This window comes from Dipodomys merriami, unplaced genomic scaffold, assembly GCF_024711535.1.
Source record: "Dipodomys merriami isolate MVZ:Mamm:240054 unplaced genomic scaffold, mDipMer1.0.p SCAF_7, whole genome shotgun sequence".
Lineage (NCBI taxonomy): Eukaryota > Metazoa > Chordata > Mammalia > Rodentia > Heteromyidae > Dipodomys > Dipodomys merriami.
In genome coordinates, this window is record NW_027206290.1 from 57,473,576 (window position 1) to 57,500,395 (window position 26,820).

General features: G+C 37.2%; 1 protein-coding gene across 4 annotated transcripts in view; it reads right to left on the reverse strand.

Moving 5' to 3' along the window:
• Positions 1-26,820, reverse strand: part of Macrod2 (mono-ADP ribosylhydrolase 2) — a 1,801,573-nt gene that overhangs the window by 182,317 nt on the left and 1,592,436 nt on the right. For all 4 annotated transcript variants that reach the window (XM_070006718.1, XM_070006720.1, XM_070006719.1 and 1 more), the window contains exon 9: positions 6,009-6,090. In XM_070006718.1, the coding sequence (XP_069862819.1) occupies positions 6,009-6,090 (82 nt within the window). The remainder of the gene's footprint in view (positions 1-6,008; positions 6,091-26,820) is intronic.

A 26,820-nucleotide genomic window follows, 5' to 3' on the forward strand; every position in this document is an offset into this window, starting at 1 on the left:
AATGGAATAGGAGAAACCCTAGGTCTCCTTGACACAGGCCGAAATTTTCTTAATAGAGACCCAGAAACACAACAAATCAAAGAAAGTTTGGACAAATGGGATTGCATGAAATTGCAGAGCTTCTGCATGGCAAAGGACATAGCTAACAAGAGCAATAGAAAGCCCACGGATTGGGAGAAGATCTTCACTAGCCATACAACGGACAAGGGTCTCATATCTAAAATATACCTGGAACTCAAAAAATTAGATCCCCCAACAACAAATCCTCAAAGAAACAACTGCCCAATAAATACATGGGTTAAAGACTTACAGAGAAATTTCTCTTAAGAGGAAAGAAGGATGGCCAATAGACACATGAAGAAATGTTCAACCTCCCTAGCTATAAAAGAAATGCAAATCAAAACAACTGTATCTTAAATGTACAGGTTTCAAATATGGCTAGATGCAGAAGTCTGGGCAGAACATTATGACATCAAAGCCTATATGAGATAATTGGGTTTGCCAGTCCAAAGTTAAAGACTGTCTCAGTGTTCTGAGTGATAGAAGGTTGAATGCAGTAGATAAAGCTTTTCAACCTCCACACGATTTACATTTGAAACTTGTTAATTCTGTTCTCTGTGGAGCTGTCTTGTTTGTAGTAGAATTCTTAGCAACATCTATGGCCTCTAACCACCTGTAGCTTTTCTCCTCACATTTATCTCTAGAAGGGCAAAATCACCACAGATGAGAGCCACTGCAGTAAAGAAATGGATGCTTTTCCCAAAGAACTCTCTAGAAGAAGGGAAAGCTCTATCTTCAAACAGCAGGATTCTTCCTTTGTTTCTTTGCTTTGTATTTTGGTGTTGCTACTAGGGCCTTTCATTCTCACTTGGCTTTTCCAGGCTGGTACTCTACCACTTGAGTCAAACCTCAACTTCTGGCTTTCTGCTAGTTATTTGGACTCTCATGGACTTTATTGCCTGATTTGGCTTCAAACACTAATCCTCACATCTCAGCTTCCTGAGTAGCTAGAATCACAGCTGTAAGCCACTGGCATCTGTTTAGTATTCTTTGATATAGTTAACAAATTTTCAATTCTTATGATTATTAAGAGAAAAAATAATATATAAGGTATCTACTAGAAAAAGAATGAATACATAAGGAATCTATTAGGATTTAGAGTTAACTAATTATTGACTTCCATTTTTCAGATTAAGAAACTTTTTTTCCTTTTTGTATTCAGTGAAAACTATGCATGGTAAAATCTACATAGCATAAAATAGAAACCTTCCATATGAAGAACAAATTGTTCTCTGAGTTAAATCACAGAAATATTATTTGCTTTATGGAATGTAATAGTCCACTGTAACTATAAATTATTTGCACCTGAAGTGTATGATAATTCCGTAGAGCCACTATACTCTGCTTCTAAATAATACATCTGGAAGGAAGAAGTCAAGTGTGCTTTGTCCCACAGAAAGATGTAAAAGTGTTGGAAAATCACTGCTGATTTTATTCTTTGTGGTTTCTATTGTATGATAGGCACAGAAATGAGCTGTGTGTGTCTGGTCCAGCGTTCATACCTTCAACCCCGAATTCCCTACTACCTCAGAACACAACTGCTTTTGTTGAGATAGAATCTTTAAAAGGTAATTAAGAAGAGGTAACTACAGTGGGTCCTTATCCAATATTATTGATATACTTACACAAAGAAGCAAGATCACAAGCAACATAGAGGAAAGATCATGTGAACCCATGAAAAGAGAAAGATGGCCATCTATAAGCCCAGAAGTGAAGCTTATAGATAGCCCCCAAGAAGAACCAGGCCAGTACTATGATATCAGACTTTTAGACCCCAGAATTGTCAGAGAATATATTTCTGTGGTTGAAGCCATTGCTGCATGAGAATTTGTTTTTGCCGCCCTAGAAAATATAGACAGTATCTACGTACTTTATGGTAATACAATGAAGTCTTTATTCTGCTCATTATCCATTATCTACTCACCTGCCATGTTTCCAAGATAATGTGCATATACTCTGATTTTAAGGTGCATGATGAAGCGCCAATTTTACTAATGAAAAAAATCCTTTGATGACATTTACAGGTATTAGATGAAAGAAGCATAAAATGATGGCCAGTAGATGAAATTAAGGATAGGACTTTTGCCATACTTTGCACATGTCTTGAAAGTTGATCTCAGTCTTTTCCAATGATGCTCTCTGAAAACTAACCTATTATCATTTGTTCAGTGATAGATATCATTCTCAATTTTAAAATAAAGTCCAGTTACTTCCTAAGTAGACGCTACATTTTGACTTCAGGTATTTCTCATTTTTCTACATCTAAAAAGCAGGGTGTTGTACAATATTGTTTAGGTAGCCATTTTTAGGACTGATTTAAATGTTTTGAAACCCAGTTGTGCCCAATTACCTTTAGCCTACTTTAAACCTTCTTAATCCCAGTGATCCCAAACCCAACACACACTGCAGATAATGGTCAGGATCAAATTTAATGGTCAATACCAAAGTCATGTAAGTTCCTTGTTGGTGAATATGTTCTCTTTTTTTTAACCTGGGGAGGTATTTATTTATTTATTTATTTATTTATTTATTTATTTATTTATTTATTTATTTATATTGTAAAAATACTGTATAGACGGGTTACAGTTACATGAATAAGGTAATAAGTACATTTCCTATCAAACCTTGTTGCCTCCTTCTTTGTTTTTCCCCTACCATCCCTTCCTTCCCACCTCCACAACTACACTCCCCCCACCGCCGCCAAATAGTAAAGTTCCTTTTTCAACATAGTGTCTTGTATATGTCATTGTTAGAATGGGTCAACCTGTATCCCTATTTAAGCATTTTGTTTTTTAACCAATTGATCAACCTGGCAATCAAGGCCTGGGAATCCTAATAAAGGCAGAATCCTACAGGCTCTCTTTCTCACCCAAGCTCTACTTGTGAGGCTAGCTTACTGCTGCCTGGAAACCTCCACACACCTCAAGAGAGCACTCCAAAACTTCTGGCCCTCACTGCATACAGAATATCAGCTGTCACATACTTGAGAACCTTTTTTTGCCTAGTCAAGGCTTTCTTTTCAAGAGAGAAAGATTATTTTGGCTTAGGGCTGCTCTCAAGACAGATAGACTTTAAGACCAACTTAGAAAGTAATGGTAAGGACAGAAATCACAGCACATGGTCAATAAAGTGGTTACATTCTTAGAGTTATCATAAAGATGAACTGTATTCATGAATTGTTTTGATAAATGGTAACTCCTTTGTGTAACTACGTAAAGATAATAATAATTTTTTTAAAAAGAAATGAATGATATGTTTGGCTGATTGAAAGCAATCCATAAATGATCTTTCCCATGGCTAACATTAGGTAGTAGTTCTGTATATGTCACTCATTTTATGTGAACTCTTCTACTTTAACTTTTGTTTATTTTCATCTGTATTGTCCCAGACTCTGGAATGTGAAGTTCACAAATATAAGATCAACATGCCCACAAACAAAGAAGTTGGTTTCTTGTAAAATGATAATTTTTGAACTATCAGTTTTGCACAGGAAATGGTTATAGTACACTAAAGTCACTCAGACAAGCCAAGAAAAATTATATTCCGATCCAAGATGGTACAGTTATGAATTAACCATAAATTCAAATTAAGGACAGATAATGTATATCATCTATGTTAGTTCACATATTCCATTAGACATCATCTTTATTTCATATTGCATATTTAGGATTTACAAATTGCTGATGCTTCAATATTGCAGAAATATTCCACAATTTTTGAGGATCTTGACATTGAGTTTAAAATATATTTACTATTATAAATATGCACTGGAAACAATTTCATGGACATGGTGTGCTTTGAAGCATTGATGTGGAATTGAAGATGATTTTATTACTGCTTTACTTGCTCAAGCACTGAGATGAGTTTTGGATTCATTTAAAATAGCAAGTTTTAAAACAATTTATTTGCAAAGTTATTAATATATTCTAGAACCCTAAAACTGTCTAATGTTCTAAAATTTGCGGTGTGACTTTTGGCTATGTATCATTGGAAATACCTACTGGTAGACAGATTTGTTTTAGTATTAATGTATTATTTTTTTAAATCATGTTAGGGTGAAAACAATTCCCATTATAGAAAACATGAAGATGAATATGATGTCATTATTTTCAAACATCTCAAGGAATTGAAAATTTATAAGCCCTTATAAATTATGATTTGATATCAACAAGAAAGAAGAATATTTGTATCACACACTGTAAAAAAGTGATATTTTTTCATAAGGAACAATTCCTTTTGAGAATACTAAGAGATTGAACTCTAATCACTAATCATCTCACTATGGTTACAAAAGAACTGCAGGAAAAAATGTAACAAAGATCAAAAGATAGAAACTTCATACATATATTTTTGGTGCTATGGTGGTATAGCAACATAGTATTTACTTCATTGAGTCAAGTCCAAGGCTGTGTATGTCTGTGTGTGAGTGTGAATGTATGTGTGTGTGTTTGTGTGTGTGTGTGTGCATAAGAGGTGGGTCTGCATTTAAATAAGCCCATGGGATCTTTGACAGAAATATGTTTTATATGCGTCAGAAAAATAATAAATGACAAAAGATACTATGCAGCAAGCTATAAATAAAAGCTATCAGATTATTGAGAGAATATATGAAATTCAATATCTCAACATCTGCTTATTAAACAGCTATCGTGCTTTATGCTATAAAACCTTGTACTGCTAAAAAAGTCAGAAGGGAAAAAAAGGAGAGAGTTTAGAGAGGGAGAGAAGGAAAAAGAGCTGAAAGATTGCAAGCACTATACCATTCTTCATCAGTAGAAATCTTACAGAAATTCATGTTGTTTCAACTAAGATAAATACTTTAGGTAAGAATTCAAATGAAATACATTTAGCAGATTTACAATCTAATTACAACATTAAGGTAAATAACTTTTAATTACCCAGAAGAACTTGTTCTGCTTAGGGCATTAAGTCAAGAGTTAAAATGTCTCCATCTTTTTTTTCCCCTTTTCTACAGCTACACCCTGCCCTTCTCTGATCTATGGACAGAACAAACTCTTGTTTGACTCTGATGGAGTTATTAAAATGGTGAATGTGCACTAACACTTTTTATTTATTCCTTTCTACCCACTGCCTGAAAAGCCACTTCCAATGAAGATGGAAACTTTGGAGGGAAAAAAAATGCTCTAAAAGGTAGGAACTAACAATGCTCACAGTAGCATGAAATTTCCTGAATGCCATTCTTAGCATGGCTAACGAAAGCTCCTTGGGCTCTGTGACTTTAATGATACCATAAAAATAACAAGGCATTAAACAAGCCTCAGCCTTAATAGGCTAGAAGAGGGTGAATGGGGGAAAATATTTAAATTACCCCAATCCAACTAATGGCACACTAAATCAATGTAAATCCATTACTCAAGGTTCTTCAGTAAGTATAGTTTCACCTACATCCTAACAAGTGTGAAATAGGAGAATGACTACTGTTGTCAGACACCCCTAGAAAGAACCTTCACTAAGTCATTACAATTTGGGACAAGAAAATTGATCAAAATGGGAATGGAATTCAGGAAGTTTGAATTCCAACTTCACGTATAAATGGATTTGATACATTTTCCAATGGAGAGACTTAACATGGTTGATTTAGGCGTAAGGCTTGGGAATCTTACAAGCTGGTAAAATAATAACAGATCATGTAATATAGGGCCAGTGGATAGATGGTGGTTAGTAGTTACTTGGTCCAATCTCTCTGATTGTTGTGAGAAATGGAAAGCTGAGGGATGGCCTGACATACTCATGACAAGATAGTGACCTCATGGTCACTGTAGTCTATAATGCAGGATTCCTGTTGTCATCTCTAGTTGTTAGAATTTATGATTCCAGTTTGTAGGGATGGTTGACATAGAAGAATTGTTGTTGCTACAGTCATGAAGAATGAATTATAAACACAATGATGCCTCTATTTGTTCAATGAAAATGAATAGTTTACTCACCTATGGGGAAAAACTCGTTCATTTTCTTTTTGTAGATTTTGAAGTCAACTTCTAAAAAGACACAAAAGATGATTCGATCCACCTAGAAGCAAAAGGTAAACACTTAAGGTGAAAGAAAGTATGGTAAATTATTTCCCAAAACATAGATGTAGAAAAAAAATAACAAATACAAAACTCTCCTGCAGATTTTTGGTGCTACAATGCTCAGTATATCACATACTGAATGAAGTTTAAGGCTGTGTGTGTATCTGTGTGTGTGTGTGTGTGTGTGTGTGTGTGTGTGTGTGTGTGTGTGTATGTGTGTGTGAGAGAGAGAGAGAGTGAGAGAGAACATGTGAGTGTGTGGGTGCTCTCTCTCTAAATAAATAAATACATGGGCTCTTTGGTGGAAAGATGCCATATAAATCAAATAAGAAATAATAAATGACAATAAGCCACTTTTCAGCAAGCTATAAATAAGAGCTAAGATTCAGACAGGATACCTAGACTTTATGTTCTATAAAACAGCCATATGAGAAGTATACAGGAGAATGACAATAAACTATGTCAGTAAACAAAGAGCTCTTTGTCCTATCCTTGTTAGACAAATATATTTATCAAACCTGTTACTATTTGAACATGGCCTAAAAAGCTTCCTTGGAATTTAATTTGTATGAAGTCACTTGCCTTTAGTCAGAAATGCAATTGAAATAAAATATCATTAGTTGACAGTGACACAAAGTCAATATAACATTTAACTTGGTAGATATCGTTGCGTAAGTAAACGTCATCTCAAAGGTAAAATGTGCATGTATGCTCCCTTTTTGTTCTTCTGAGAGAGCTTCTGCATGTAAGAAAGAGGTTTCTTTGAATCAGAGCAATGTGTTAAACAGAGACAAGAGATGGAATATGTATCATGCCTCACCTCTGTCTCATAATGAATGGATAGCTCAGCTTTGTATCCTAAACATAAGAGCCACTTCAGCTCCTTAATTTTGACCGTGCAGAAGTTGAAAAATCATTCAGGCTATCAAATTGCAACCGACAAACTGAACAAAACATCCAGTTATCATGGAAAAAAAGGGAGAAGTTGGCTATGTGCATGCCAGGACAAGAAAGAACCTAAATGGATGCCCGCCACATAGCCCTCCTGCTCTCACAACCTGTGGGATACAGACCCTGCAATTAAAATGTAAATGAGAAGTTCTAGTAACTGGTAGCTGAGTCACAAAAGATCAGTGAGGTAGCCTGACACAGCCCAGAGTTTGCTTTCTCAATCTCTGTACAAGTTGTGCCCTCCGTAGGGTGGACTGCAACCTGGGCAGTCAGCGGGCTTCCATCCTGCAACAACCAAAGACTGTGAAGTTCTGGAGATGCTCTCAGTCCCCCTGCCTTCTGAGTGTAGGCATGGACCACTGCACCTGGCTCAAATACTCTCTTTACCTTGCATCCATGTTTTTACTAAAAACCATTCCTTGGGCTGGGAAGATGGCTCAGTGGTAGAGTGCTTTCCTGGCATGCATCAGGCCCTGAGTTCGATTCCTCAGGATCACATAAGCAAAAAGAAAAAAGCTGGAGGTGGTGCTGTGGCTCAAGTGGTAGAGTGCTAGCCTTGAGCTGAAGAGCTGAGGGACAGCGCTCAGAGTTCAGGCCCCATGACCAACCAAAAACAAACAAACAAACACTCCTCGTGCCCTGGGGAGCTCAGAAGCACATGTAGTCTTTAGCTACCCAATTCATAAGTTACTATCTGCTCAAACTCTTAAAATTTCAAGACACCCTAGTTTATTTTTTCCTAGTGTTAATATAAATAAATGGTTCATGTATTTTAAGGATTGTTTTGAATTCAGGGGAAGGGAAAAAGGCATAATAGCTAGAATTTTGCTTGAATAGGTAATATTTTTATTTATTTAGAAAGCAAAAAGATGCATGTTTCCTATGTGGAAGCAAGATTTAGCTCGCAAACTCAAGGAAATAGGTTAGGTGGTTAGCAAGTGAATGCAAATGTATTAGCTGAAATATGGTAGGCTCAAAGGAGATCTCAAATAGTGCAATTCCTTAGAAAGCCAAAAAAATCAAAGTTCAGCAAAACAAAACATCGGAAGAGGATACTCAAAAGGGGTAGAGTATGGTCCAGAGGAAATGGGTGGACAAGTGGAGAGGAGAAGAGGGATGCACACAAGAATCCAATAAAATAAATTTTATAAAATGAGAGAAGAGGGGGTGGGGGAGGGGTGGGTGAGAACCTCGAAAGGGGAGACATTGATCAAGATATATTGTGTTTATTAACTGTTTTGTTGTTAAATGGTTACTTCTCTATACAACTACTTAAAGACAGTAATAATAAAAATAAATTTAAAAAGAGATTTTTAAGACAATATGGCCAATGGCAATAAGTATTAATTATAGCATAGGTATATAGATAATTTCTTAGGACTCTTTGTATGTTTGATATACTTCATAATTAAGTCTTAAAACTGATTCTGCTCAACACTACCAGTTTCTTTTAGATAGTCAATACTCAATACCCGCTGTGCTGAGATATTTGGAGTTTCCAAAGGGTGGCATAATTATATTCACTCCTGCCTAGGATTGTTACGTTTTGCTCCTCTGGAATTTAAATGGTCAGATAAATTTATTTGCTGGGTGATTTTTTTTTACTTTATTGTTATTATACAGAGGGATTACAGTTACTTGAGTCAGATATTGAGTACATTTCTTTCATAGTGTCTGCAGTTCCCTCACTCTCTCCTAGTCCTTTCCTCCTGTCTCTACCCACAAGTTGCATAGTCCACTTTCATCAATGTCCCATGAGCTCCACTGCTGCACCTTTTCACCCTTTTCTCCTTGAGCTCTGTGCCCTCCTCCTTTTTGAAGATCGAATCTTCAAAAAAACCTCCATATCTTGGAGTCTTATATATATATATATATATATATATATATATATATATATATATATATATATTATATGTTCATATATCTAATTTTATATAACTATAAAGAGGCGCATAGGGATTGTGCTTTTGTGTTTCTCTCCTAAAAGTGTCTTCTTTTGGTCTCATGATGTGTGGATGTGTAGAATGCTGTATAATTTATCATAACTCAGTGAGTCATTTTTAAGAATGATCAAAAGAATCAGATAATTTTTAAGAATGGTCAAAAAGCAAAAGCAAAGAAATCTTACTTCATACAAACCCAAGAAGTCCAAGTGATAAAAAAATTCATTTCTTCCCATTGCCCTCCATATTGGAGAACAACAAAATAAGTAATATTTTTGACATTCACACTTTTTAGTATGAAGGGAGAGTATGTGCATGAGCTTGTTTTAGGGGCTGAGATTCTTTAGCAGCAATGGTGTTCTTGGCAATTAACTCTACTTTCAAATACCGTATAATACATATTCAGATTTTTTCAAATATCGCAAGGAAGTTTAATCTACCTTCAGCATATTAAGCTCTGTTACTATGGAAATGGTTTGCACCAAAATTCAACTGCCCAATTTACTGTCCCCAAGAGAAAATGAAGATGAAGTACTTTTATTTTGAAGTGATAGAGTCATTTAGTTTCCTGTCCTTGCCCTTAGACATAACATTGAAGCAAATTTACTCTAAAAATTGCCACCACTTAGTATATACTTAATGGGTGTGTAAATGTGTATTTATACATTTTCATATGTACATATTCTCTGAGGTATTGAAGAAGAGCTCATTTAGTTGACAAGGTCTATGCTTACTAACTCCCAGGTATGGATCATTCTCTAACAGCTTTCTTTATAATGTGATGATGATATTCCTCTTATTGAGAAATGAGCTCCTTTCTTTGGAATCCAGCAGGTCTATGACTATGGCAGAAATGATACTAAATGACTAGTAAGTTATAAAAGGCAATGTAGATTCTGCTTGATACTTTTAAAAGGCTCACTCTCATTTGCAGGCATCATGGCCTGGAAAAGCAGCAAGATCACACGGAGAACCCATATTTGGCTGTTCTGGAGAAAACCCTTGCTGAGAGAGGGTAGCCTTTGTTTGACTTCCGTTCTGGGCATTTGAACCACCACAGCTGATGCCACATGGAACAAAGAATGCAAAGTTTCTGCTAAATTCTGATTATAAGTTAATGAGCCAAGACCTGAAATGTTTAAGTTTGGTAGTCTAGCTTCTTTCTAGAACAATATTTACTGTTATTATAAAGGTGCTGTACAAGAGGGGTTACAGTTACATAAGTCAGGTAATAAGTACATTTCTTTTGAACAGTGTCACCTCTTCCCTCTTCTCCAAGTTTTTTCTTCCGGACTGACCGCTGCAAGTTCTATAGTTCATTTTTAACCTAGTGTCCAGTGAGTATCACTGTTGCATTTGTTCAATCTTTGTCCCGCCATTTCAGTGTTACCCCTTACCCTCCCCCAAACAGATAAACTTACATATAAGACAAAAAGGTATAGAATACAAAAACAGTGACAAAGGAGAAAAAAACCAACCAAAACAAAAAAGTAAAATAACAAAAACCACTCTTGTTTCTTAGTGTTTATTTAAATAACATCATTTTATATGATTATATGCACATAGTTATTGAGCCTTTGCAATCATCTCCTAAGAATATCCTCCTTTGGTCTCACTGTGTGAATGTCTGGAGTCCTATATAATCATTTGGTGTAACTAGAATGTGCCTATAAATCTACAAGTAAACACACTGGATGGCAAAAGACCAAAAAAAAAAAAAAAAACCCCAAAACAAAAAAAAACACACTTAGGACTTGATAAGTTACACAGGACTCTAGCACTCTAGCACACGTTTTTGAAGTCTTGATTTTACAGCCAAGTAGTACTTGACTCATGTTGAATGGATCAAGTCAGTAGAGGCCACCTTGAAGAGAGAAGAACAACATAGAAAGTCTAGTTGATACATGGCCAAAAGAGTAGAACTCTGATGTCTACAATGGGAGAAAGTCTCTGGAGATTCATTCTAGCTATGGATCTGTACCATTAACTCACTTCTGAGACTCAGGAACATGGTTTCAATTTTTCTTTTATTTTGTTTTCTTTTTCTCTATCTTAAACCATAGGACAAATTTGTGAAAGGATGGCTCTTGAAAAACTATTTTTCATTTATTCATCAGTTACCCATCAGCTACTGAGTACATTCAGGTTGCTGTGGCTATTTCATATGCCAGTCACTCACTTCTGAATCCAGAAATTAATTAATTTACTTTCCTTAGGCCAAAACAAATTGAATGACAAAAACTTCGGTGTCTTAACTTTGTATCCCATTCTCTTTCTCAGACAACAACCAGATAGAAACCTTTGCGACTGACTTTCTAAGCCCTTTACTACCTCTATGATAAGAAATGATCCCTCAGGTCTATAGAAACCAATTTTCACATCCACATAATAAAAGAACCCCTGCTTTCACTGTATTTGATGTCGGTATAATTTGTGGAGGGGAAGGAAAAAATAAATCATTTAACTAGGGATACAGGTAGACCCATTGCAACAATGAGATGTACAAGTCGTTATGTCGAAAACGAACTTTACAACTTTGGTGGGAGGGAGAGGAGGATTGGAGGGAGGGAAGGATGGGAAAGGATGGGAAGGGGAAACAAAGGAGGAGGCTACAATGCTTGATAAGAAATGTACTCATTATCTTGCCCATGTAATTGTAATCCCTCTGTACAGTATTTTCACAATATATCTATATATATATCTATATCTATATATATATATATACAGAGAGAGAGAGAGAGAGAGAAAGAGAGAGAGAGAGAGAGAGAGAGAGAGAGAGAGAGAGAGAGAGAGAGAGAGAGAGAGAGAGAGATCTTGATTATAGCCATTCTTACTGGGGTGAGGTGGTATCTCAATGTTGTTTTGATTTGCATTTCTTTTATGGCTAGAGAGGTTGAACATTTCTTCATGTGTCTATTGGCCTTCCTTCTTTCTTCTTCAGAGAAGTTTCTCTTCAAGTCTTTAGCCCACTTATTTATTGGGCAGTTGTTTCTTTGAGAATTTGTTGTTGGGGGATTTAATTTTTTGAGTTCCAAGTATATTTTAGATATGAGACCCTTGTCCGTTGTATGGCTATTGAAGATCTTCTCCCAATCTGTGGGCTTTCTATTGATCTTGCGAGCTATGTCCTTTGCCATGCAGAAGCTCTGCAACTTCATGCAATCCCATTTGTCCAAACTTTGATTTGTTGTGTTTCTGGGTCTCTATTCAGAAAATTTCGACCTGAGCCAAGGAGACCTAGGGTTCTCCTATTCCATCCTGTAATGTTTTCAGAGTGTCTGCTGTGACTCCGAGGTCTTTGATCCATTTGGAGTTGATTCTGGTGCAGGGTGATATATAAGGATCTAGCTTTAGTTTTCTACAAGTAGTTAACCAATTTTGCCAGCACCATTTACTGAAGAGGCTGTCTTTCTTCCATTCTATTGTTTTAGCTCCCTTATCGAAGATTAGTTGGCTATAGGTCTGTAGGTTCATTTCTGCGTTTTCAATTCTATTCCATTGATCCTGAGGTCTGTTCTTATGCCAGTACCAAGCTGTTTTGATTACTATGGCTTTATAGCAAAGTTTGAAATTTGGTATTGATATTCTACCAGCAGTGTTCTCTCCGTTGAAGAGCGTTTTTGCTATTCGGGGTCTTTTTTTGGTTCCATATGAATTTTTGGATTGCCTCTTCTATTTCCTTGAAGAATGAGGTTGGAATTTTGATAGGTATCAGATGCTGGAGGGGATATGGACAGAAGGGAACCTTACTTCATTGTTGGTGGGAGTGTAAACTTATTCAACCACTTTGGAAAGCAGTATGGAGGTTCCTCAAAAGTCTTCACATAGAGCTCCCCTATGACCCAGCAATCCCACTTTTGGGCATTTACCCAAATGTTTACAAACAAGACCACACTAAAGCTACCAGCACAACTATGTTTATTGCAGCATTATTTACCATAGCTAAGATATGGAACCAACCCAGATGCCCCACAGTAGATGAATGGATCAAGAAAATGTGGTATATATACACAATGGAATTCTATGCCTCCATCAGAAAGAATGACATTGCCCCATTTGTTAGGAAATGGAAAGGCTTGGAAAAAATTATATTAAGTGAAGTAAGCCAAGCCCAAAGAAACATAGGTCCCATGGTTTCCCTTATCTGTAATATCTAGTAAATGTATGAGTCAAGCAGAAAAGGTCAGATAATGTGATGTTAGGAAAATGAACCTTAGATATGTATTTAAATGTTTTTTCTTTCATGCATTTGTTTCTAACTCATTTATAAGATTATTTCTTTGTTGCTTTGTATGTCCCTCCCCCACAGTATAACCCCCGCTTTCATTATATTTGATGTTGGTATAATTTGTGGAGGAGATGGGGGAAAACAAGTCATTTAAGGATACAGGTAATTGTAACCCCTCTGTACAGTATGTTCACAAAAAATTAAAATTAAAATTAAAAGAGAGAGAGAGAGAGAGAGAGAGAGAATGCTATCTCTATAGTCATTCCCCTTCCCTCCCCCCCCAGGACTCTGCTATAGGCTATCTTTGCAGTAGTTTGGCAATGTCAAGTGGGAACTACATGTTTCTAAATTGTTGTGGGTAAGGGTGTCCGTTGAAAAAAATCTCCCTGAGATTTGGTTCAGAGTAGGGCAGCTGCATCCATTGAACTAGGAAAAAGAGGGTTCAGAGAGCTCTGGGCAGGTTGTGAGTATGGATTCCTTAGCTCCTGCTGAGATCTGTCTAGTTCTGGTCCTGGGTGTTGTGTACGTGAGGTGCTGAAGGGAGAATATTGAGTCCCTCTGTAGGGGATTTCAGTTTGGGGGGTTGATGGGAGACAGACACATAGGCCATTTTGTCTCTATGGGTTCCAGTATTTGCCACCTCCGATGTTGTCCCTCTTCCCTCTCATTTTATGTTTAGCTTTCCTTGAGTCATCTGTTCTTTACCACCTTCCATGCTGCCAAACTCCAGGCCCTGGTTGTGAACTTTGCACTCCAACTGTGCTTTATGTACCCTTTTCCATTGCCTCCCATAATTGTATAAGCTCTGGTTCCTAAAACAAATGTATTATTTCATTATCATGCACAGGGTCTGTTTCCCTGATCAAACCTGGATTAATATAATCTTATTACTAGCTCACTGGCTATCATGTAGAAACGCAGTGAATCACCTAAAGTATCAATGTTCCTAGTCAGACAGGGAGAGCCTGTCAAGGTGACTTCAATTCCAATTACTTCCCTTAAAAACGCACTTAGCTGATCCAAGCCCTTCTTGTCAGTGAACTTCCTAAAGGGTGTATCCACACTATTTTAGTTGATTTAACATGTTTAAAATGGTTGACTTTGTAATGAAGATTGAGCCCAGGAACTTGTGCATGCGAGGCAAACAATTTATTTCTTGTGCCACCCCTCTAAGCCATTCATTTGCATTTTGCTTTTGAGATAAGGTTTCACCAACTTGCCTGGTATAGTCTTGAACTCTTGATCCTGCTGCCTCTATCTCTGGAGTGGCTGAGATTATAAGTACGCACTACCACACCTGGATCAAATGACTTACTTTTCCAGCAACACTTTGTCTTTAAACTTTAATTGATGGCCCATCTAAAACATCATGGCAAATAGCACAAAAACAACCTTACTATTTTCTGGAATTCACTATCTGGTCCTATTCTTTCTTATATCTTAAAACTAGAACCTTACTGAGAATCAGGTAGTACTCATCTTTGCAACTCTATTGCATGTATACTTCTTCACATATCCTAGGAGTTCTGAAAATATTTGTAGAGCATATGGATAGGCAAACAGACTTGACTAAAATGTATGAAGGTGCCAGATATGCTTTCCCAGTGTTTAGTTCTATAACCAAAATATAAAATACTCAGGAGTTAGACTTCCCTTCGTGTTTGCCAGGACACCTGTGAACAGAATTGTATAAAGCCTAGAGGCTTTTGCACATTGGACAAGCACCATACAAAGGGCATTGCCACCAACTGTTGTCCTTTTCAGCAATATTATGTTGAGTATAATGGCTCTCCAGCCTAGTACTGATCTTACAAATAGTGTGCTGTTTAGTTTTATAGGAGCCACAGTGATATACTATAAACTGGTATTCATTAAAAGCTACAAGCTTTTTAAACTAAAAAGACAAATATTAAGATTGCCAAGCTTTAAATAGCTTTACACTGTAAAACTATTTGATAGTATCTACTAAAATAGCTGAATGCACACGTAAGGCATGACCTATGTATAACAACCAGGATAATATACACATCTGTTCGCCAAAAGCCACATACTAAAATGTTCACAGCAGCTTTATTTGTAATATCTCCAAATTGGAAATTGCTTAAATACTCATAAATGTTAGAATGGATAAAGATGAATTTGTGTAATGGAAGCTCACAAATGAGAATGAAAAAGTTTACAGCTATATATGCTATGTGCATATATATATATATATATATATATATGTTTTGCATATATATGCAAATCTCACAAATACAATGTGGCATAAAAGAATCTAGACAAGAATACACTCAATGATTCCAGTTCTACAAAGTCCAAAGCATTGTAAAAATGGACAAATCCCCCTGTGCTGTTAGAAATTAGCATAGCAATTACTTTGAGGTGAGGATTGCTTAGAGGTACCTTAGGGGGTTGCTTGGTATCCCGTTTTTTTGATCTGATGTTGGTTCCTTGGATGCATTCAGTTTGTACAGATTTGTCAAGCTGTGCACTCAGGAACTGTATGTATGTTCCACTTCAATAAGAATGTTTTAAAGGTTGAAAGTCTTATGTTACAGTTGTCTTGGTCAACAATCAAAAATCTATTTTCATTGACTTAGAGGTCAAAAAAGTCCTTTAAACACTGACCTTCTAAAAGAAATCTCTCCATAATTTTCCATTGATGCCAAACACAGCTCAACTATCAAGACATAAAAAAGTAGAGATGTATTTCTTCCGCCCAAATATCCATTAATACACAGGAGGGGGTTTTATGCCTCATAAATAGGATGCCATAAGTCCTATTCATCTTTTGCAGCATCATATCCAATAACCCTAAAGAGGGTTGCACAGTGAAGCAGACTTGCAATGTCTACAGCTGACCTCTGTTTTTCATACTACTAGTCCTAGGGCAGCTGACTCAGCCAAGATTATCCTGTGTTCAGTGATACTAGGAGAATGAATACATCATGATGCATGTAATTTGCTTCTTCAATGACAAACATTCAGAGATCTGGTATGCAGGCAAATACTGCCATAACCAAGGATTGATAGAAGGCTACCCTATGTAAATACAGCTTGATGGACAGCTGGGGTGAATCTCAGCTTTCTGGAGTGATAAACCAACAGGCTCTTCCTTGCAGGCTGACATATAGGTGATAGCTCATAAGTGGCATAGGCTCATTAGTGAATTAAAATTTGGGGCTGCAGTATAAAGACAGAAGTGCGTACAGCTTTGTTTGTGGTCTGAATAAGTCAAGGATAAATACATTCCCAGAAGATGTTTATTTTAGAAATAGGAACAAGAAGTTCAGATGCTTGGATCTTCATCCCTCCTTTCTCATCAAGTGAAACAATGGTGAACAATGCTCCCATTGTATTAGTTTTCACTTCCTGCTAGAAAGATGGCCACAGATGTAACGACATCAAATAATACTTGATCTTATTGTTTCTAAGCAGGTCATAAATCCATAAATCTAGGCCCAACCCATTTAGTTCCTCAATCCAGAGACTCAAAACTTCTAATCACTGTACTAAGATTCTTAACTGATACTAGGGGAGGGTGCTCTTCAAAGCCCATTTTCAATTGTTACCATTGTAGGCCTGCGGTCTCCATTTTGTTCTCAGCTGTTGGCATGACACACTTTGGATTCCTAGAGGCCACATGGACTTACTTACTGTGGACATGCACACAGGTGCTTCTTTTCTACTGGGCCATCAAGAGCTTGTCAGTATTGACTTTGTTTCCAATCTCAAGAACCATTTTTAAAGCCCCTTCATAATTAGGTCAGGCCCACCAGGACACTCTCCCTTTTAATTACCCCAGTGGATTAACACCATCTGGGAAAATCTCTTTTTCCTAGTCAAGAGAGTAACTATGTCATCACATTCACAGGATCTACTCACATAGAAGGGGAGAAGACTGCATAAGATATGTCTTCCTTGGGGTGGGAGGCAAGACTTGGCATCTTAGAAACTGTTTTAGACGGTCTAAGGCTTTGACTTTTGGATAGACTCCACCATTTACCTGCTCTGTGACCTTAAGCCAGGTAGGTAAACTCTGTAAGCCTCGTTCTTGTCATCCCCCAAATTAAGACATCCAGGTGGAGTTTAGTGGCGTCACAAAGCACCTATTCATTACATACATCATCATTTTGAAGGTTCAATGACTAAGCTCAAGTCACAGTGTCACAGTATCATGAGGCTCAAGTCATAGAGTCATGGTGGCATTATGATTTCTTTGAAGGCTCTGGAGAAGAATCTACTTCTAAGCTCACTTTCATTGGTGGCAAGATTCATGGCAGTGGTAGGACTGAACTCTCATTTCCATGCTGACAGCTATGGCCACTGTCAGTTCATAGGGGTACCCTGCATTCTCTGCCATGTTTTTGCCTCTGCATTCAAGCCAGAAAAGGAATGTCAAATACTTTTTTTGTTTGCTGGCTTTTGAACTCAGGCCCACTGCATGCTAAACACATACTGTCACCTCTCACTGAGTGACAGCCCCCTGAACAAGATGAGATACTAGCCAGATGAAATATCAGAGACTATTATACTGATGAGAGACATTTTATCAATATAATACAAGAGAGGGAATGTAGTAAAGAATTAAAGTAAATGTATTAAAGAATAAGGGGAGAGGTGAGTGAGAATGTTGAAAGGAGTTACTGATGAGGATACCTTCATGAATTACTTTGTTAAAAGGAAACTCCTTTGTACAATTTCTTAAAGGTAAACAAAATAAAAAAGAAACATCTTTTTAAATACCTAAACAACTCTGTTTCTATCTGACTGACCTATTAGCCAACATAAGAGGGAAATATGTAAGCTGATAGTTGAGCTATGATAATGGAAAGGTTTCACAAGATCTTACAGAAGTATGGTATTTTAATGTTCCTATCAAGTGCCATTGTGTACTATTCTTCCTTTTCTTGCTTAAAAGTATTAGTATTGGGTATATTCACCCCTTACCCCCCTTATAAGTCTTTCATCCTCCAAATTACAGAATGAGAAACACTTTCATTTTGTGTTCCCAAACATGGTTTGGGTGTTTTGGAGGTCATTTATAATCCATAAGCATTCAAAGGACATTTTAGCATTCTAAAATTGTTCCTTTGTGCATGCAAAGGGTCTCTTATTTTTAGGGGGCCACATTTTGCAAACCAAGTACATCTGTCATTACTCTGTAGCAGCACAATTCAGTGTCCTGTTTTTGTTTTGATAAATTGCTCTTTTTGACTTTCCTTAAACTATTTAAGACAAAATGGCCTGGATCTGAAAAACCGAGTTATTTTGGTTGGAAATGGAGGCTCATTTCTGCAAGTTAATTTCCAAGTCTGCCATGGACTGATCACAATGGACACCCTTGCAAATGACACATCTGTTGAGGTCCATGTGCTTAGCAAAGAACAGACTCATGCACACAGGGCTGAAGGCCTGCGGTTCTTCTACAATGGCAACTACGTTCTACCTTGACCTTGTAACTTAAGAAATGCTCCTGGGATATAATAGGAGGAAACTGCTGGTCTGAGATTAAAATAAAAATAATCATAGTTCCTTTTCACAATGGAGAGAAGCTAGGCTGTGTTCTTCATATGTACACCTCCCTTTAAGACTAATGTAAATCATTTTACTCCATCTGCTAGGGATACTGATGGCTGACAGCCCTATGGATTCCCTCTCAGATAATGCCAGAGAGAGCTCCCCACCCACAATGACCCCGTCTTTCTGAAATCAGCCTGTTGTTGATTATAAATTGCAACAGGCCAACAAGCTGTTAAGGTACAAAGCTTCTTTCTGCCTTCTGCTATCTTTCACATGCTGTACTAAGTCCAAAGTACCCTCAAACTGAGAAGCCAGTGCCAGAAATAGGTCTTTTGACTCGATCTTCTTTGCCATCCAGTCTGTGACATGAAATTACCCTTCCAATGTTGGAGCTATTGTTCATCAAGAGCTCTTGTGAACCCCCAAAGCCAGCTGCAGCTCCCTATTGTATATTTCATACTCCCATCTTCTCAGAACACTCTTCTTTCTTTCTTTTAGTTGATCAGGAACATCTGCAGAGGTGGTTCAGCTACAAAAGTTAATAATTACTCTTGCTTTGTCACAGTAATTAAAAATTTCAAGAAACAATTGTCATTCATTGCTGCTTATGAGGCTGCCCATGGAGGATAGTGTTTTATAAAGCCAAGGAATCATGACCTTAAAAAAAGTCATTATTGGGAGAAATAAAAATCTCTTCTCAAAAGGAGATTGTTAGGGCCAAGTCACAGTTCAAAAACCTGGTCAGGAAGCTCAAAGAAATGGGGCTGGGCTGGGGTGGGGGCAGGGGCAGTGTCCAGCACATTACTGCACTGTTTCCTGTGCATTATCATTTTTCTACCATTTCCATTAGCATCTGACATGCACTGCAGATGCCATGTACAGTTCAAAGAGAAGTTGATTAGCATATCTCTTGGAAAAGAGCATTTTGTGAGGACAAAAGCTGTTTTTCTCAGGCTGGTATCCCTCCTACTCTTGCAAGAAAGAATCCCTTTGTTCAAAAGGCAAATCTCAAGAGAACAATCTCCTGTCAGTAATTTTCCACAGACTCATGTCTCAGACAATAAGGAATAGCAAACCAAAAGTGGTTCTGTCAACAATGCTCCCTAAGCCAGGCCACCATGTATTTGTGTGTGTGTGTGTGTGTGTGTGTGTGTGTGTGTGTGTGTGTGTGTGTGTGTGTGTGTGTGTATGTGTGTGTGTGTGTGTGTGTGTGTGTGTGTTGTGTAGTGTATAAAATAGAAAGGAAAAAAAAAGAGTTCCACAGTATCTAACCCCTTCCCTGCCCTCATTGCTCTATGTTCTCTAACATGCATTAATGTTTCAAAATTATTGTTCTTGGGGCTGGAAAGGTGGCTCAGTGGTAGAGTGCTTGCTTTGCATGCATGAGGCCCTGGGTTCGATTCCTCAGCACCACATGAGCAGAAAAACCCAGAAGTGGTGCGCTGTGGCTCAAGAGGTAGAATGTTCACCTTGAGCTGAAGAGCTGAGGGACAGCACCCAGGCCCAGAGTTCATGTTCCAAGACAAAAAAAAATATTGTTCTTATACACTTTTATCTCCTTGCAGTGATTTCCTATGCTCTGCCTCTTTTAATGTCAAATAGGGAAACAGGTAGCTCACATCGACTGTAATCCCTGTAAGAGACTCCTTTCATTTAGATGACCTTTTACTTTGATGACTTTTACAATGGTGACCTTGTCACCTATCTGGCATTGTAGCCAATGAAGTATATGGAAAAAGATTTCAGTGTGCAGCTTTATTGGATCAATAGGTTGTAAATGACCTAATTATAATTCTCTGGCTCAGGGGTCCTCTCAAAAAGGCCATTTGGAGAAAAGTTTGAAGCACTGAATGTCAAAGTCTTTCCTCTCTTCCATGGGCCCACTGTGGTCTTTCCCTTCTTCCAGCCGGATTTCAACACCACATCATCATTGCCCTGACTGGCTGGTCTTCAATGCACATTTGGAACTCACAATTTTCAATGGGCCTTCCAATGAAATGCTTTTTAAAATGTTGATTAGTAAATATCCCCAAGGGCTTAAGGATCCCTCAAGGATTCAGGATGGACCCCAAAATGTCCCCTTCTACATTCTATTTAACTTGGGGTTTTGTCATATTCTTTTATCTGATGAACTGTGCAATATGTTCATGCTTGTAAGTGTAGAGGAAGCCCCATTTAAGGAGACTTGGTGGACAGAGAAATACCAAGGGCCAGGTGGAATATGGAGGTGAGCCAAGTGCGTTAAGTGGGCCAAATGTGATGCAGGAATTAGTCAAGCCTGCAAAATGGGCCAGATGGGATACAGATGGAAAGTCTGAGCTTCCAACATGTCCACAACATGTGAAATTCAAGACAGCCAGTCACGTGGGTGCACAAAGGGGAAGCTAGCTAGTCAGCAGTATCTCCAGTAACCCTGTAAAAGCCTATTCTATATGGATGCCACATGTAAATCCCACAAGCCTACACTATAATCTTTGGCCTACCTTTCCCACTGTGTATCTCTTATTGTCCTAGTAAATCTGTAATTGTTTTACCAACATTCAGCTCCAAACAAAAAAGAAAACCACAGTAGTGCGTATAGAAAAGACAATTCTTCTCATCTTTTCTGATCCTTGAGGAAGATGTTTGCCACTTATATATTGCCTTCAAGTCAGTGTATTACTGGCACGGGGGGGGGGGGAGGTGATGAGGGCGGATGGGGGCATAATCTCCATGACAGCTGAGACCCCCCTCTAGCCAGAGAATTGTGACATATTGACAAGAGTGTAAACTTGTTATATTGGTACATTGCACATGACAGAAATAAATAAGTAGATACATGTATAAATAGATGATAGCTAGATAATAACTGATAGATGACAGAAAGTCAGCTAGATAGTGGTTTTTTTCTTTTCCTCTTTTTGGTTGTTTTGAAACAAGGTCTCATTATATAGCCCAGGATGGCCTTGAAGTGGCAATCCATCTGTAGACGTTTAACTACTGGAATGCTGAGATTGCAAACAAATATCACCATGCTCATCCATAGATATTAATAGAGCTAACTTAAGCTACCTAAACCTTAACAAGTCTACAACACTAAGAGATAGTTCATTTATCTAAGCTTTAGAGTTTGAAGCTGCATATATTTGTAACTGTAAAAATCTTCTCCAGAGAAGAAAAATTAATGGATGGAAACAATTCGTTTCAAACCTTCTTTGCTAGACTCTTTTTTTTGGTTAAATGCTTAAGCTCAGGTCATTCTAAGAACTTTCTGTTACATAACTATCTTTATGCTAATTTGTCATCAACAATTTTTTTTTCTTTTTAGGAAACACTAACAATTAAAGCAACGATCAGAGAATAACTAACCAAATAAAAATGACAAAGACAAAAGGAAAAAAGAAAGGCAATACTAGAACATAAAATGTCAATTTATGTTGACATCAACTTCATGTCAATGACAGACATGATTAAAAAGAAATAACAATATCATTGAGGTATCCACCAAGATTATTTTAATAGAAGGTAATGGAATGATAGCTTTCTGAAAATAGCCAGCAGATGTCTCACCCTTTATACTGATCTTGTTATATAATGTCTGCGACTGTAATCTCTTTAAAATCTACTTCCTAAACTCTATTCTGCCCCTGCATCTGTGAGGCTAAATGCTGCAATGCGTGGCTGCTTCACTGACATTTCCAATGCCAGTTACAGGTCAGAATTTAAGGCAGTCAAAATAAAGCCTTGGTCTGCATTTTCAGCAGGAAAATGATGCTTTATTTGCATCTTCGCTGTAACCAATAATGTTCTAGCCAACCATCCTTCAACAGGAAAGGAAGTGCCCAAATCAGACAGATATGCAAGTAAAATTGGCATATTGGCACAATTTATAGTAACTACTCAATTGCATGGACACATTCCTAAAATAACATTGCCAAAATCCACATTAAACATTCCACCTAAAGTATGGATTTGTTCCATGGACTTGACGGGATGATTTATTAATTAAAAACAAGTTAGTCCCTCATAATATCCTTTTGGAAAGTCTGAGAGGAAAAAGCCAAACTTTAATGCTATGAACAGATGTAAAACTCATTTGCAAAGATCCACCTATGATAAATTCACCAAAAAACTTTCACCAGGATTCTATTTTCCTATTCTAATTTCCTATGAACAGACCCTCTGGAAAATGAGTTATTTGAAGTGTACTTAATTCTTAATTTAAATCTTTGGAAATCGGATATGATAGGTTTGTACTTTTCAATTATGTCGAGGTCCATTTGGAAGGAAATGTTATTTTTGCAGGGTCTCTCGGCCTCCATGTTGGATTCACCAGTTTTCCAGTCATGTGGCAGGCTTTCTGACTTAACTCATTCAGCAACCCTGACCTTTAGTGTGTGTGCTGTCCAGCCATTGGCTAGACCTACATGTTGTCTAGCCAATGGGTGTGAAATGGCTAACAGGAGGCCTCTAGACAGCACCAGCTATGAGTTTCTACAGAGTTGTTATAGTATGTGCATGATGTTGCTCAATACAAGGATCATTACTTCTCTTTATTTCAAAACAAGAAATTATTTTGTTCTTCCAAAATTGCACAAAAACCACACACTCAATGCCACCCACAGAGAAAAATGTGGTGCCAAGAAAGGTCAGGGTGCTTACTTCAGTAAATAAATCTATATGAATGCCTCCATTTTTTTTTTCAGAGGGACAAATGAATGTAGCAATCAATTGAAAGGGACTGATGAAAGCAAGCCAATGAAAGCCCAGTACAGAACAAAACTAAGGAGGGAATCTAGATGAGCTTGTAACCTTTACTGTAGAGTAGCCTAGAGTTCTGGGGCTTCCAAATGAGATCTTCCCACCTGTGAGTTTATTCAGGATGGTCAGCAAGATGGATCAGTTACAAGGTTTCTTTAAATATACTTTTATCTTAAGATGGCATTGAGTTAAAAAAAAGTTTGATCCAATTATATATATGCTGATGACTGCTTTCACCTAATGTTTCTTTCAATAAATGTATAAAAGTGGGGCTCTTGAAAGAGATAACATTTCTAGTCTTGGACTACAAAGTCCATCCAGACCATAAAACAAGTCTCAGTATTAAACAAGCCTGCATTTCCAGAATTAGAGATCTTATTTTGAGCCTGTGATTAATGGTACAGAATAGGGTTACATTTATGCAGTCCAGATTTTGTGAGTAGGCTTAATACTTGGCTGGGTAACTTCCAGTCACCTGTTTAACTCTGCTAACCTCAAATAAAGCTAATAGCGGAACAACATCAAAAAAGAGAGCTGTTACAAGATGATGATGTATGTGAAGTACATACCACTTAAAATATTGCAAATACCATAGCCACTCATCATAAAGTTTGACTTGGCCTTTATGTACAGCTATTGTTGAAGACCTTGAGTATTCTGTGTACTGACCTTGAATACCAAAATAAATGGTGTGATTCTGAACACTTAACTAATGTACTCTTATTTACAATGCTTTCTTTCCTCTTGACTTTAAGAGAGGACTATTGTCACCAGTGAGATTATTCTGAAATAGGTTAACTTTCCCTGACTCTGATCTTTCCCTGACACTGATCTGAAGTAAGCTCAATGGAACCACTCTGCCTTATATATCCTCACATCTCTAAAAGCCAGACTTTTCAAACTTTAGTAATCATGAAACTTTCAAGATAAGTAAAAGTGTTATTTTTTCCACAGATATGCTTGTGGTACTCAGGAATGTACATTTTAAAATGCATACCAAATTATTTCTATATAGTAATCAATGGTTCTTCATATGATCTTCTTATAAGAATTTCATCACTGGATCTAGGGCCCACTCTAATTCACTAATTGCCTCATTTAGATTACTTAGGTATCTTCATCTCAACTAAGTATGTCTGCAAAGTCTTTACAACAGTCCTGTAGGCTTGGATTTCAGGGAAAGGACACTATTCAGTTCACTATTACACCTTCCCCTGCTCACCCCACCAACCTTGACTTTGACAATGTGGTTTTCCTAGTTGGTTAGAGTACAATGTAAGTGAGTGCAACTGAGTATGGTTTTATTTATTCACATTCTAAGTTGTTTAGAAAAATATCATATACTGTTATCTCCAAAAAAGAATCTCCTATATAGGAAGCAACATGCTTTTAAGTTTACTGTTTAAAAAACTCATTCTGTGCATGTGTGTGTGTGTGTGTGTGTGTGTGTGTGTGTGTGTGTGTGTGTGTGTGTGTGTGTGTTTGTGTACTTGAGCTTGAACTCAGGGCCTCTTGTTCGTGCCTAGCTTTTTTGTTCAAGGCTGGCACTCTACCACATTAGCTACCCATTTACTACCTAGAAAGTTCACTCTTAATCATGATATTTCTGATAAATTCTAGGGCTGCCATATTTCCTCCTCTTCTTCTCTCCCTTTGAGTTCTTCTTCTTGAAGGGAGGAGAAATACTGGGATTTTAATTCATAGCCTAAGACTTGGACTTCTTATAATTTTAGCCATTCTCCTAGCCATTTTTGCTTTGATTATTTTTCAGACAGATTCTTGTAGCTTTTTGCCCCTCTGCAAAACTTCCCTATGTTGTACACTTCTGATCTGATTCATAGTATTTGCCTTGAGTAGTAAAAATTCTTTCTACTCAAATATCTGCAGGCAGATGGCTGTTGGCAAGAGAGAATACTCAAGTGTAAAGTACGGTGAGGTATGTATGTCAAGATTATATATGTAAGGTGATGTAGGGATAGGTAAATTCTGAAAGCAAACTTCATATTCCTGATTTCAATACCATGAAACTACAAACCATGTTTGATATCCCATTATTCAGGTTAGAGTGTGATTTTTCCATAAAATCCTAAGGCTTTCCAGGAGCCATGCTAATTGTAGATGGTAACTAAATGCCTCTCATTTTTCCAGGAGTGGCTAGACATTTTTTTTCAGTTGCAGTTTTTGATGATCATGCAACTAGAACTTGGTTATTTTTGCTTTAATATAATTATTAGGATACTGATTTTTAAAGTGGGCCCGTGGTAGAAATTCTACACATATGCCAAAGAAAATTCCACCATGACTTTCACATTTGTATTTCTGGAATTATCCTTAATAGCCATCTGGAGCCTTGAAGTTAATGGATTTTCAGTTAGTTAATTTGGGCCACAATATCAAAATACCTCCTGTATAAATTCACTTAAGAATCAGTTATTGTGAACAGGAATATTTATTCAGACATCACTTTATTATGTTGTTTCATAAACAAAAGCATTGAGGGGAAAAATATCACAGAAAATTAACATAACTGTACCAACAGAGGAATGCAAACGGGTATAAACTGTTCACCTGAAAAATGTTCTTGTGCTCACATTGTGCATATTTAAAAAGACCACAAATCACACTTTACTTAAATAACAAAGTTGATCTGGCTTTCAGAAATGAGTGCCTCTTCAAACTTGTCTTGACCCAATCAATTGCTGATAGTCAATCAGGAAATAGTGATGATAAATCCATAATAACAATGTCAGTAGGCATGAGTACAAAATTCCGCTTCACTGTTAAAGAGGTTTTATGCCAATTTCCTCATTTAAGTTGGCATTAAAATGCAGTGTTCAAACCAGAGGTGCAATGAATAGTCTTACTTTATAAACAAGCTGAGCACAGTGTAGGGAGTGAGGAAAGGGGCTGAGTGAAAACCTGATCTTCTGTTTCCTGTCTCTTGCCCAATGCTTCCTTTGGTAAATAATCTGTCTCCTACTATAGGTCACCTCAATTCAATTATTCTGGGCTATGGATCTTCAGATTCAAAAACCAATCACCTATTTTTCCCAGATAATGCCAGGTTTTGACTTCTTGAGAGATGAAGCAAACTTACAGATACGAGGAGGTACAGCACTCCATGTATCAAATGGCTTTCACATATACAGTCTGTCTGAACCACTTCAGATCTATGTCAGTCTATCTATCTATCTATCTATCTATCTATCTATCTATCTATCTATCTATCTATCTATCTATCTATCTATCTATCTTTCTATCTATCTATATCATCATCATCATCTATTACCTTCATTACTATCATCTATCATTCATATTTGATCTTTATATGTCTAGTTTTGTA